Genomic DNA, 15133 nt, shown 5'->3' on the forward strand with positions numbered 1-15133 from the left:
TTCATCTTTATGGCGCATTAAAAATATCCAAGTAAAACGTGTATAGTCATCAACAATGGTAAGAAAATAATGAGCACCAGAAATAGAAGGAAATCAATATCGACCCCAAATATCACAATGAATAATTTCAAATGGTTTGATAGAAGATATGGTACTAGTATTAAAAGGTAGGCGACTCTGCTTGGCCAAAGGACATATATGGCAAGCATTATTAGACGGAATGGAAACATGCAAAAAAATCTTAGCAATGAAACCTAAACAACAGGATGACACATGCCCTAAGCGATTGTGCCATAAATCGATGGAGGTGATGGTAAGATGACAAGCTGGGCGTGCGATGGAAAAGGAAGGTGTCTGGTTTTGGACTTCTCCGTCGCTAATGCCATCAAATAATATAATCCGTTGCATTGTTCATCCAAACCAATCGTTCTCCTCATAGCTAGATCCTGCAAAATACACCAATATGGGTAGAAAGTCACTGACCAATTCAATCCTCTAGTCAATCGACTAACCGATAATAAATCGACTAACCGATAATAAATCGACTTTAAATTTAGGCACAGATAACACATCATGAAGATAAAACATGGTACTCAGTGGTATTGATCCTTTTGCAACAATGTCAACTTCATCTCCACTAGGCAATAAAACGGGTGGTAATGAGCAATTATTATTTTTATGCAATAATCGAGTAGAAGAAGTAATATGATTGGTCGCACCGCTGTCAATGATCCAATCGCGGGAAACAACTTTAGACAAACCTGGTTTTGTCACGACATTAGCTTTGGAACCTGAGCTGGCATTTGAATCGGGCTTCAAAGTCGGATTACTAAGGGCAGCCATAAACTGTTTAAACTGGGCTTCAGTGAGAGTCACCGTTGGCCCATTACCATCTTCAACTGCTTCACTAACCTGATTTGCTGAAGGCATTGCCGCTCTTGACTGCTTCGAAAAACCGGTGCCCTGTTTTGCTTTAGGATGACATGGGGGATACCCAATTAATTGATAATAAGTCTGTACCCAATGACCCTGATCTCCACAGTAGGTATAATGCGGTCTCCCCCTGCCGGATCCTTGACGCCGTTCTGTGTCAACACGGCGTCCTTCCTGGGACCCAAAACTACGATTCAGATGTTGGTTTTGGCGATCATTCTTCTCAAAACGTCCCCCTCTTCCTGAATTGTAATTGGATCTTCCTGGATTGCGCACGGCCATTACGGCGCTTGAGGATTCTGTAGTGAGATGAGAAGCATAAAGAGAACGTTGCTTCTCATCCTGAGCAACCGCTGCATATGCTTTACGGACTGTTGGTAAAGGAACCATCAAAAGAATTTGTCCGCGAACGGAACTGTAAGTATCATTCAGCCCCATCAGAAATTGTATGAGTCTTTGTTGTTCTGCCTGTGGTCAATGAGATATCTCGGAATAGATAGCTAGTTCATCCCATAGGCTCTTCAATTTTTTATAATAGGCTGAGACTGACAGCTGTTCTTGTCGGAGACAGGCGATCTCTCGCTGAATTTCAAAGTTTCATGGGGAATTACCTTGAGAGAACCGTTCATGAAGGTCTTCCCATACTTCTTGAGCGGTAGGATAGTAGATGACACTGTCACTGATTTCTGGATCTAATGTGTTAATGATCCATGAGTGGACCATATCATTGCAACGTGACCAAGTAGCATATCCTTCTAAATCAGTCTCTTCTGAGGGAGCCGTTATTGTACCATTCACAAAACCCAACTTGTTCTTGGAATTCAGAGCTAAAGTCATAGCCCTCTTCCATCCTGCATAATTGTCTCCATTCAGAGGTTTAGAGATTAGGACTAGCCCTGGATGATCCGAATGATGGGTGTAATAAGGATTAGAAAGGTCTGATTTTGACATTTCGGATGTATGAGGATTCGATGAATCGACATGTGATTTGCCGTGGTCTTTTGAAGGTGAAATATCGTCTTTACCCATGTTGGTTGGGTCGGTGAGAGACTAGAGAGCAAGCTACACAAGAAGATAGAGTGCAGCAGGGAAGAAGAAGAGTCAGGATCTAGTCCTACTCTGATACCATGAAAGAAAGAGAAATCAATAGACTGAAGTGATAATTTCATTAACATAGAATCGTATCCTTTATACAAGTGTGATTACAAATTGTTCCTACAAGTCAGGAACCTATTTACTACCTAAAATACATACAAGGAAGGCTACAACTATTGTACAATTCAAATGATAGAGCAATCTGCAATAATATGACAGATCTGCAATAATGTGGCAGATCACTTTCCTTACAAAAACCGAAGAATAGGAAAACTTTATCTGATAGACAAAGTCTTGCGTAGGGCGTGCGTAAAGGACACGTGGTAGGGCTGCCCAATCAAGTTCTTAGCAGGGGGTATTTTGGGTATTTCACTTTAAAAAGCAGGGGCAGTTTCGGAATACATATAAAATTTGGTGGGTTTTGATTGGGCAGCCGCACGGCCACGTGGTGCGGCTGCCGTATGTAAGAATTTTTCGATAGACATATCAAGCAAATGAAAAGAAACATGCAACATGCATTCACTCAATTTCAGGGTACAAATTTTTCATGCTGCAAATATGCATTAATTAGGAATTCCAACTATAAGTTACATATTAGCCTTTTTTTTTTCTTTTGTAATATGTACTGTGGCCTAAGATGTTACAAACATATATCTTAACATGAATGCATTAGAGCTTAATCCGAGAAATATGTGAAAAAATAAAAATAATAATAATAATTAAAAAAAAAAACAAAAAAAAACCCTTTGATTGCATGTTTTAGTCATTCCCTGGACTATGTTTTTTTTAACCTGTTGGTATGCGTTCTGACAGTGTTATGAAATCCAAAGCTAATAGAAAGGACATATAGTTAATTTCCGAAGCCAACTGCCTACATATAGTTAATTTCCGAAGCTAACCTCCTACATTCAAATGAAGTTTGAAAGAAAATACTAATGTCTCACTACTACATACAACTTAGATTAAGTAAAAGAATCACTAGCTGTATCACATAAACACATAATCACAATGCAAAACGGAAGAAATCAAAGATTTTTGAAATCAAAGTTGTAAGATTTGGACATTACAACTGTGAGTAGCATATATTCCATTTTACTAACACAAAAATCTTACTAAGCAAACATATATACACTTGAACATTGACTACACAATAAAAAAGATAAACTCATGTAGATCAACATATAAATTTGAAGTTTACAGACCATTTAGTAAAAACTGTTTAATGGTGTTTAAGGTTTACTGACCATTTACTCTACAAAATTGTCAAAACTGTTTCTAGCTAGCATTTCAATTTCCAGGTTTTCTACAAAGCAAACATATATAAAATTGAATTTCTGATATTGCACATTGTGCATTTTAGTTGATATGTCTGTGTTGTACTAAATCTAGTTTGTAATATGAGAGTCAAGAAAAAACTGCCTCGAGAGAGAATTGTGAAAAACCCTAAGAGAGAAACTCCTCTCGTCCCGTTGCGCCGTCATGCCTGCTTTGGCCTCTGGCCCGGCTGGCGTGTGACGAGCGTGGCTGGACGGGACTTGTGTTGGGCGGCTCAACGTTTGACCGGCGGGATCACTAGGCTTGGATGCATCCAGGAACCGGTTGGAGGAAGGATGGTTTGGGGATCAAAGCCAGATTGGAAACAATCTGGGTTGCGGAAGGATGAGCAGTTTTGCAGGTGGAGGTGCCCGACGACTTGGCGTGGGTTGGTGGAGGATTTCTTGGGCGATCTGTGGCGACGACTATGGTGGTTTGATGCGCGTGCAGCGATGAATGGGACTGCTATCGTAGATCAGGTGTTGGTGTAACCCAAACCAAGATCTATCGTAGTCCTTTGGGCTTCCAGAATTCGAGCGTTAGTCGTCGTCCGGTGCCGGAGATGGAGCAGCGGTGTGGGGGAGACGCATAGCCGGTGGCATTGGGTTTGGAGGCTCTCAGGCCGGGGGAAACCTCTTGATTGGGCTGGGTGGTGGTCTTGGGCCACGTCTTTGGGCTCTTGTTGGGCTGCCTCTAAATTTTTGTTTTCCCTTTTGTTTTATTCATTTTATGTGGTTGGTTTTTGTGTTAGGTCTTCAATAAATTCCTACCGTTTGGTAGGGATGGACGGGCTATGTTTTGGTATGTGCACTCAACGTGCCGTGTCTGCGCTAATGAGGCGGCGAGTTCCTTACTTGGTCAAATGGTCACAGCCTCTTAGTAGCAGGATGAAACTAGGTGTCACTGGTAATACTTTCCGGTGGCAACATAGTGGGAAAGTTGATATCAGTGTATTATGGCTCTGCATGAGCATTATCTTTCCGGTATGTCGCAAAAATTGTAAAGCAAATGGAGTAGCCAATGTTGCACTCTTTGCTAAATGGTGATTGTTAGAATACATAGGTTATGTCGAGACTCTTGATATTATGCAGGAGGTTCTTGCAATATGAGGTTTAGGCACAATGTCCCCCCCCTGTATTCTGCGGTTTCATTAATGGTAACGGTTTGAGGGCTGCCGTATTAGCCCTTGCATTTTCATTTGTTCATTATTGTTTTAATAATAGCTAATAGATTCTGATATTGGACATTTTGCATTATTATTTTTTTTGAAGCGCCCGAGGGCGAAAAAATATATTCATAAGCCAGAATAAGCCATTACATACCCTTCCACTGTCATCTAGACAAACAAGAAGATAGTGGTAGTACCCACAGTGGTACATAGAAAATAGACCTACACATTGTACAATCAAATACGTAGAGATAGCGGGATCCCCCTTTGGTACTACGCCGGAGGCGCTAGAAGGATCCGACCCTCCCAACTATTACCGAGTAAATCTAGTCGCCTAGAGACCTCAATTAATTGGTGTACAACTAGAGACACTGAGAATTAAGTCGACAAGATCAAGACCCATAGGTAAAACTAGATGCATACAAGTGCCTAGAATGTCCCTGAAAGTAGGGAATTATTGAAAAGACTAAGCAAACTAAATAGGGTCTAGGTCAAACAACCCAGCCCAAAATTCACAGCCCAACAGTCCCAAGAAAGAAACCCAGCTCAGGCCCAACTATGAACATCTTTAACTAGGCCCACCGTCCATCTTCAACCTCACCAGTCGACCGCCGCCACCGGATACCAGACCCTGCCGCCGCACCGACGCCAACCCTCGCCACTGCTACTGACGCTAGCCTCACCGCCGCAACGCAACTTCCAGTCACGCTGCCTCAACCCACGTCGAAGCCCAACCGAGCCACTTTAAAACCAGTCTGATGCAGTCCGATCCAGTACGCCGCCACCACCGTCCAGCCCCTCCATCACGTCACCGATCATGGAGATCAAGGAGGTGCCTCAGCGACGCTCGACCCGCTTTGTGCCGCCTCCCACTGAGCCCAAGATTTCTTCCGGTGCTCGTCGCCAAAACCATCCAGAGCCGGACTCGAACCATAGCCCCTTTCCAAGAAGCTGTCGCGCCTCTAGTTTTCAAATTCTCGTGATGCGGGAAGCGTGAACACGATAGTAAGAGGCTTTGTCAAGCGTCGAAAGCCATATGAGATGAGTTAGAATCCACTAGCAATTACGGGCACAACCGTAAGAAACATAGAGAAACTTCTCTAATATTTAGTTTTTTTTATTGATAACTTGAATGAAAATTACAATCTAAGAGGTGCCTTATATATAAGACACATAGCATAAATCTAATACAACTAGAAAACAAAAAGAATAATTTATTATAGACTAAAACTAGAAAACCTAATCAAACCTCATTAAATAAAAATCAGAAATAGAATCCTAGATACTAAAGAATATTACGCAAATATATAATTGGAATCCCAACCAAGATTTTGTTCGAGAATCCCTATATATCCAAAATAGTAATTAATGATTAATTTTATCATTAAGAAGCCTATTTGAATACCAATTTTCAATATTCAAATTATTCTTCTTGATGTGAAGACTCTTCTTTCTTTTCAAGATTGTTTGTTGAAATTGGCTAAAATCTCGTCCTACATCAGTCTCCTCCACTTGAAAAGAACTCGACCTCGAGTTCCTCTTGAATGCAGCTTGATCATTACTAGGAATAAAACATGATAAGCCATTAATTTCAATATTCTCAAAATTAAAAGATATCACCATGAATCCAATACCGTAGACAAGTTTAGAATAAACATCTTGAAACTTGAACTCCTTCACTTGAAAAGGAAAGGACATTGACTTCTCCTTGGGTTGATCTTGAGCACAATTAGGCATGCATGACATGGATATCGATGTGATGAATGAATCAGCTTCCTTATCTTTAATGAGTTTCTCTTCAATCTTCAAAGTGGCTTCTTCATGTTCCTTTTCACACACCTCAGGATGATTATTCTTGATGTTCTTCCTTCCAGACTTGATTTTAATTTTGTGCGACTCCCACCTAAATAAATATGTGTTGTCTTTGCAATAACCACCTTTGACGCTTTCATGCCATGGTCTTCCAAAAAGCACATTAGTGTCGTCCATGTCAATCACATGACAAGTAACCTCTTCTTTATAAAATTTTCCCATAGAGACAGGAAATTTACAAACCTCTGTTACTTGTGCATATTCATCCTCCCCAAATGGAATCCAGTATGGATCACTCAGCTTCATTGTCGGTAATTGAAAATAATCCACAATTTTGTTTGTTACAAAGTTCTCTCGTAGACCACTGTCAATTATTACCGAGCAAACCTTGTCGTTGATGATACATGTAGTTCGGAAGTCGTCGTAATCCGGCGTTGTGAATATCCAACGTACGTTCCATGTTTCTTTTTTCTTTTTTTTGCTTTTTCTTTTTTTGGATTGACGAGGTTGTCCTAGGGCAAATCTCTTGGCATGTTCCTCTTCAACGAAACTTTCTTTGATAGATACTCTACGACCAGCGTCGTTGAGGTTGGTGGTAGTGAACTTCTCCCTTGGATCGTCGTCTGCTAAGGAGCAGGCGATACCCGCTCTGATACCAAATGATGCGGGAAGCGTGAACATGATAGTAAGAGGCTCCGTCAAGCGTCGAAAGCCATATGAGATGAGCTAGAATCCACTAGCAATTACGAGCACAGCCGTAAGAAACATAGAGAACCTTCTCTAATATTTAGTTTTTTTTATTGATAACTTGAATGAAAATTACAATCTAAGAGGTGCCTTATATAGGGCACATAGCATAAACCTAATAGAACTAGAAAACATAAAGAACAATTTATTGTAGACTAAAACTAGGAAACCTAATTAAACCTGATTAAATTAAAAATCGGAAATAGAATCCTAGATACTAAAGAATATTACGCTTGGAATCCCAATCAAGATTTTGCTCGAAAATCCCGATATATCCAAAAGAGTAATTTATGATTAATTCCATCATTAAGAAGCCTATTTGAATACCAATTTTCAATATTCAAATTATTCTCCTTAATGTGAAGATGATTCTTTCTTTTCGAGATTTTTTGTTGAAATTAGCTAAAATCTCGTCCTACATCAGTCTCCTCCACTTGAAAAGAACTCAACCTCCGGCAGCAGCCTCTAGCAGGCGAGGCGAGCCAACGCCGCCCAGGCGCGCCGCCGGACAAGAAGAAGAGTGCGAACCCTAGCTAGACCAAGAACATTTTGCATTATAGTCTGATATATATGTGTTTTACTCTCTAGTCTGTATTGTTCATTTGTTCATTGTTGTTTCACCTCCTAATTTAGATCAAGTTGTATAACTACCTTTATAGAAGCAGATCTCACTTAAACTTGTAGTGACTCTAACTGAGTTTCTACTCTATAAGTAAACCTTAAACACCAGAATCAATTTGTCTGCCAATCAAAAAAAACCACACAATGCTTCAAAACCTTAGTATTCATAACCAATTTCTTCATGTGTCCCCTAATAAATGAATTTTTCTTAAAGTGACAGAAAGAGTCAACACAAATAATGAAAGCTTTGACAAAATGAAAAAAATCAGAGAACTGAATCCTTATTTTTGAATCAAATCAACGATTTCTCATTATAGTCTCAAGCTAGAGTAGTACATTACATACCTTTCCACTGCCTTGAATACAGAGGGCAAATAAGAAAACGTGGTATATATAACTAGTACCACTCATTAACGAACACCCATGCTCACTTATTAAAAAGCAAGCCTATATATAAACTATGAAATAAAAACATAGAAAATAGGCAGAGTTCAAAAAAAAAAAAAAAACCTAAAACTCTATATTTTCTCCTTGCCCTTGACACTAGGGCTAGGAGGTTTTGTTAAAAAAGCCAAGCAAGCTTCCTGTGCAGCAGCAACATTTTTCGGCTTCGGTGGCTTTTTGTTCTTTGATCCCAAGGGCCTGCCTCGTTTCTTTTTGGTCCCAGAACTGTCAGTCTCAAACTTTGGAACAAGGATGCTACCCGGAGCTTCAATCAATCCCAGGGATTTCGCATTAAATTTAGAACTGAACTTCGGCATCTTCAATTTCTTGGATGGAGCTTCATTGCATCCCAAGGAAGTAAACAACTCAAGCAAGAGTACTTTCAGCTTTGTTGGGGAGCGATAGTCAGAGGGCTGCCAATCTCGCTTAGTTGACTCAGTTGTCTCCACCGGAACCAAAGCCAAGGTGGTATTCTCCTCATCCCTGCTGGAGGCCGATCTACTATCCGATCCCCGCAACACCACAGGTTTATGGCCACCATGCTCTTTTGAGTGAAAAGGGGAGCGTGCCACCGATGGTAATATCGGGGTTTGAAGTCCATGGAACTTGAACATGCCCTTCTCAAAACGGCTTTGCATAAAACTCCGAGAAGGACCAGTGATATCCAATTTCCGTTGCACCGGGTTTGGCTCCATACGGGGAAGAGCCCTAACATCTGCTGCAGGACAAACACCATGCTCATGGAAAATCAAATCACAGTAGTTACACTTACCCACAAGGTTTTCAAAGAAGAAACTGATCTCTGCTTCAACACCAGGTGCAAGTTTGACTTTCTTTTTCAGATCAAAAGGCTTGGAAAGCTCCCGGGAAACCCTAACCCTTATCTTACCAGTATTGTCAAAAAGTTTATCATCTAATTCCATGACCTTGCCCGCAATAGCAACAATATCTCTAATAGTTTCTTTGTCCTCAAAGAGTGGTGGTATACCAGAAAGACGTACCCAGAAAAATAACTCATTCAAGGCCACCGAGTGCGGCAGTGCAATCCCATCATACTCCTTCATCACGACCGGGGCTTGGTTGAAGCGCCACGGTCCTCCAAGTAAAACCTTGTTGCGATCCCGTTTGAGGTCAAAAGCAAGGACAAAACAGTGTTCCCCTCGCTCTTGAATCTTGAAATCCCTGTCAAGCACCCATACACGACAAAATTAGAAACGCCGGAGGTCTTGTAGTGGGGCTGGTTTGGCTGCAAGTGGGCGGGCTAGCAGATAGGACTGCTTCCCCCGGCGTTCCGCAGAGTTTGCAGATCGTGAGAAATCCACAACCTCATTGGTTGCAAGGGCCAAGGAGGCCGCAAAAGAGGCCGCAACTTCATCCATGGAAGGAGTAGCAGTCCGAGCTGGGCGTGCGATAGCCTTGACGGTAGTTTTGGTGAGAGGTTTAGGGTTTCTGGCGTCCATAGCGGCGCTTAGGGTTTTCCAATGAATTCGAGAACTGAATCCTTATTGTAATGAGGTATGTGGAAAAATGTAAATGCGTTTATTATCACTAGCTTTACTCAATTCACTTAGACCATATAGATACCTTCGACTTCACCTTCATTACAGGTTTCCAAATCACCCACACTCTTTGAACAATCAAATCTTGCAGTCAAGTCAATTCTATCATCTTGACCAGCATCTTCCTCATTGTCCTTCAAATCAAACAAAACCCAGTTCTGACTTTTCTTCCCAATCCATTTTGCTGATTGTAATCCCTCAGAATTCAGAGTAATCTCATTGTGATCAAAAGGTTTATAATCAGGATTGGCCAAACACCATTTCTCTCTCTGCAGTTAATGATATGAGACTTCAAGAGAGACATAATTAATTCTACATTAGTCGTAAGTAATTCAATATCTATTTTGTGAAAATCTTCTCAAATATATATTTAAAAAAATATATGAAACTTCAAGAGATACAGAAATATGAGAACTAAAACTTGATGTAATGCAAGATTTTGATAAGAACTTACCAAGTTACATGTTTACATAGATTCAGCGGTGCAAAAGAAAGCTTCTAAGATACTGCAAGGGGATACTTCCAAGAATTGGCCTGCAACCAAAATGCTTTGCATTTGTTAGATACCAATACCATATGAACCAATTTTGAAAAACATGTGAAAACAATGATTTCTTAGTTATAAGAAAAATAAGAAGATTCAATTATTAATTCAGCTCTATGAATGATTAAATGAAAAGATTAAGAAGGGGAGGTGCTTCTATACCTAAAATGAATGCATGTATTTCAGCTTAGAGGAGGCAAGAAAGTTGCCCACTGATCCTCCGATGTAAAATGTCGAGTGCTTGCCTCGAAAAAGAAAATGGTACTTGTACACAAACATAATAGTGACAATATTCTTGAATCATTTGTCTCCCCAAATAAGCCCACAGTTCTACCAAATGTTCAAAAACACGGCAAATAGATTCCTGCAGGACCAATCACGGCTTTTGAACATAGTTTCAGTCTTTTGGAATATATAACGGCAGGGGGACATAAATACGTAATAGCACTTCCAGTAGTGCCTTCCCACAATTCAGACCTAAGAGAATACGGTTGACTTCTTGAAAAATATTAAATTGTACCATCAACAGATGACACAATAAATCTGCAAGTGATCAATGGTAATAAGAAGTAACACCAATCAATGTAGAACAGTCCCACTATCCAACTTTAATGGCAAATTGCAAGAATTTTAAAACAATCTAGCATCAGTGTGAAGAAACAAAATCCAGAAAAGAAAAATGAAACTAAGGGTGCATACTTCAACGATTCACATATACCCTTTCAACTGAATTAGGTGATTCAAATAGTTATCTAAAAGCATGTCCAAAACATGAGCTTGAGTCTCGTGCATGAATATTCTTCTTTTCAACTGAATTAGGTAATCATCAATGTGTTCTTTCTCTTCAGCCTCAAATCACCTAAACTATGATAGATAAATTTCATTGGAGACACAACAAAAGGAAGAAGCAGGAGGTATTCCTTCGTAGCTTGTTTCTCATTTTTGTGTTTACTATTCGTTACTGTTGAAACCAACTTAGATAGTTGATTCCGATAAGCAAGCATGTTTTTTTGGAATCCATTCGAAATGATAGCAGCAATCTGTGGCCTGATGGAAGTTAAGATGGCATGGCAATGAGCCATATAGTAATGAAGTTACATTCAAATGGGTATCCGTCTACATAATCATTCCTAGCACACAAAATAATAATCAGAGGTAACAATTATTTATCACCAATAGCATTGAAAAAAGTAATTTGCAATATATAAACAACACAAAGCAGGGAGAAAATTAGTAGACATTGGCAATCAATTGCAATATCATTTTCATACCATTTGGCCAACTACAGTTGTAACAACAGCAGGTATGTTTCTGTAACATAGTCCAGGGGCTTCAACTACTCCTGACTACTCAATCCCCTGAAGATAATTTGCCAAAAAGAAAAAAAAATATTAATCACAATTCACTGCAGTCCTCCCTTGACCATAGGCATCGACGTTAAACAAATAGCCATTATTTGGTCAATGTTTTGTGCAGAGACTATTTTCAAGTCCATGATATGAAATTTCAAATGGACAGAGAAAGCCTTACCAACATTCTTTGAAGACATCAATCACAATATAAGGCTGTACCTGTTTGAAGATAGTGCTTGTTCCATACCCTAGAAGGCCAAGAAGAAGAAGCTTCTGAGATTTTAATATCATAGCACTCACATACCCTAGAAGGCACATACATTGGAATGCTGGATTGGATCATCCAGGCCTGGAGACGAATGAAACAGTCAGCACTGATGTTTAATGTAAAGTATGAAATAAAGGAAACAGGAAAACCATAAGGTACTAGGAAGCTCTCCTTTTTCAAATGGGATCAAGGCTTCCACCCAGACCATAGAGTCCTGTTAAACAAAAGATATTTCTACCTTTTAACTTATAGGAGAAGAGATATTGTTCAAAAAAAACAATTAGAAGTAAACCATAAGGGAAAATATTCAGGTGCAGCTCAAAACCTCACAGCCACATAATATCCAACATAAGGTTTCCGTTTCTGCACCTGTATTTATCAACAAACCCAAATTAATCCCAAAGCCCCAACATATGACCTAAGGCAATTTAACCTTCCAAATCCTTTCACAGTCAAGCAACTGCTCTCAGATACCCAGAGATAATAGTTTGGGTGCTGAAAACACATGTGCAATGAAGATGGTACCTCTTTAACGCCTGAACATAAATTTGAAACACCCAGAGATAATAAAACTTTTTGTAATGACAAACAAAATTAAGGGATAGGATATATTACTGCTTTACAACATAAAATTTCAATGAACAAAATTTCAATCAAAGAATGTCCTTTAAACAAACTGAGATTATGAAACTAAAACCAAAATCCGTTTATAGGAGTGTATACCATACCAAATTTTCACAGGAACAGTGGTCATTAAAGAAAAGTGGAAACCGTTAATGTGGTTAGATTAAGATTACATACATGCACATCATCCAATTGGTAACAAATTAAATTAGAAATGTTGGTCTATGCTGTAATTCTATAATATAAACCGATATATATCATCCGAACACTACTAGTCATTCATTAGCTTTTTGTCAGTTTGCATGTAAAATAATATCAAGTACTTACAGTATAATATTGATTGAGCAACAACATACCTCACCAAAAATACTCAAAGAAGTACCAGTTGGTAATGTCCTCTCAATTCGTTCGACTCCAAGGATCTAACAAAAGTAGACACTATATTAGTCAACTAATTAAGTTATGCAAGAGACAAAAATCACTAACTATTTGAGGAGATCGTCCGCTGCTTACCAGTAAGCGGTCTCTGCAGGGTCTAGAAGAGGGAGAATAATGTTTGCAAATCAGATTTTGGCCAGCTTTAGCGAAAGAGCTTCATTAACACCCACATTGAAACAGATCTATCAAACGGCACAAACAAATCAAACAAAACACTATGTTCATACTGACAGTACTTCATTTCACAACATATAAACAAATACATTGACCTCGTTTCCTTCTCCACCTTGGTACAAACATTGGTTTCTTCTTCTGATTCTCTCTCGTGCCGACATTCCCTAATATTGTTGAGTGAGATCTTGAGTTCTAGAGAGGCTGAGACATAAGAGAGTGAGCCCTCTATTGTTTATATTAATTAATGAACTTTCTTAAACAATCCTTTATCAGTGTAATGATCAGTATGAGCATGTTTTCTGATGGTCTTTACCCTTCAATTTCAATTTACTAACAGGTCCAAGTGGATAGTGGGACTTCTTCAAAGGTTATTTTTGCTCTTCAAATTTTAAACTGATAAGAACTATCAATTAATGGCTAACCCTTCTTAACTTGAAGGTTATTATGGATTGGCTTCTTCTTCCTCCTCGAATTCCATGCATACTTTGCAGGTCTAATTAATTTGCAGGATCTGTCTTTGTTGTGATTATGCTTATTTCTAGTTTTCCAAGCAACAATTGGAAAGTTGTTTCAACTATTTATGATGATTTTTTCTGATTTGATTCCCATCGACATAACGAGGATTGACCCTGATTCTCCGCCAATCACAATCACAAATTGCATTTCACATGAGAGAAATCCTTGAAGGCTATTTACATGTACCGTCTTATTTGCAAGCTAGTCTACTAAAATTAACGGTATTACAACACAACAACTTGACTTTCTGGCAGGAGAGAATCAATATATGAATGTGTGTATATTAGAGATTCTTTACGTTTTTTTTTACAGTGTTTTGAAAGTTACATAAAAAATAGCCCCCTCTTTGCTCAAGTAAATGATCTGGATGCCTGGACAACTAAAATCAGAAATTGATTATTGAAAATTTTCCAATTCTTAAGATTACAATATGATGGTAACTAATAATAACAATAATAAATGGGCGATAATCTGTTCACTTCCCCAACCTGGGATTTGGAACACGGTCTAATTAATCATATCTTGTTTTCTAATTTCTACTATGAATGATTAATGGCTATAAACATTATGCTCAAATAACCCATTGCACCCTTACTTTTCTTCTGTCATCCAGCGCCTGCTCCATAAAAAAGTAATATTCATCATAACATGTGTGGATATACGAGTATAAATTGACTTTCCATACAATTGGGGATCAAAAAGATCTCAAAACACATTTAGATGTGACTTCGATCACCTGACAAACAATCTCCAGAGGAAACATAAACCCTAACTTATCGAGGAATCACCAGCTTGGCTGAATATGGAAACTACTCATTCCTACTTTTTCTTGGCTGATATCAAAATTTTCCGTGCCATTATTGAGATTTTGATCGCTACAAATATTACCTTATACAGGTCAGTCATTGAATTACTTTCCAGATTTTGCTTCATATTGTCATTGATTGCCCTTCTTTACCAAGGAGAGTACTTTGGTTATTTTTCATAGATATTGCTCTTTACAAAATACTACATGTTCTTTGTTTGGCTTTTGGGAGCAGCAACGAATCAGTTTATCTGCATCAGATCGACCAGACTGGACAAGGTAATTGTTTCAACAATCTCCTTCTATGTTAACTACTGTATAGTAATATATTTTCTATTATTGCTGGTCTTTTCGAATTTTGATTTCCAAACCTCTTTGTTTAATCTGCATATGTCAATCAGAGTTGCAAGGTAACCGTTTCAACGATTATAACTTCAATCAAGTATGTAAAGGCCTAGTACGTAGGTGGGTTTGGGCAGAAGTAGAATTTCCCTAGAAAAAGAAACAAGATTTGTAGTTGGTCACAGTTCATAATTGAGCTTTCGGGACAATATGTGCTGCACCATTGAAGTAGAACTGAATTGTACCTAATTTCTTTTTTGTCTTAATTTGATTTGTATCTCATCCACAACTATTCTATTATTTGTTACATTATTCACTTTTGTGAAGTCCAAACTTCATATAATACCCATGATTTCTCATGTAGAATGCCTATGGAA

General features: G+C 38.8%; 1 protein-coding gene across 1 annotated transcript; it reads right to left on the reverse strand.

The window, feature by feature from the left end:
• Positions 1–278: 278 nt before the first annotated feature.
• On the reverse strand, positions 279–1962 carry LOC133730695 (uncharacterized). Its single transcript, XM_062158241.1, has 3 exons — positions 1545–1962; positions 532–1304; positions 279–446 (listed from the first exon to the last, which is right to left on the reverse strand). Exons 1-3 carry the CDS (start codon positions 1960–1962, stop codon positions 279–281), a joined length of 1359 nt encoding a protein of 452 aa, XP_062014225.1.
• Between the last annotated feature and the right edge of the window lie 13171 nt (positions 1963–15133).

The sequence above is a fragment of the Rosa rugosa genome, chromosome 2 (assembly GCF_958449725.1).
Source record: "Rosa rugosa chromosome 2, drRosRugo1.1, whole genome shotgun sequence".
In the NCBI taxonomy this organism is placed as follows: domain Eukaryota; kingdom Viridiplantae; phylum Streptophyta; class Magnoliopsida; order Rosales; family Rosaceae; genus Rosa; species Rosa rugosa.

Coding starts and splice junctions, on each gene's coding strand:
- LOC133730695 (XM_062158241.1), bottom strand. CDS start 1,962: ATGGGTAAAGACGATATTTCACCTTCAAAAGACCACGGCAAATCACAT. Junction 1,305..1,544: donor TCATGAACGGTTCTCTCAAG/GTAATTCCCCAT, acceptor CTTTACCAACAG/TCCGTAAAGCATATGCAGCG. Junction 447..531: donor TTAAAGTCGATTTATTATCG/GTTAGTCGATTT, acceptor TGTATTTTGCAG/GATCTAGCTATGAGGAGAAC.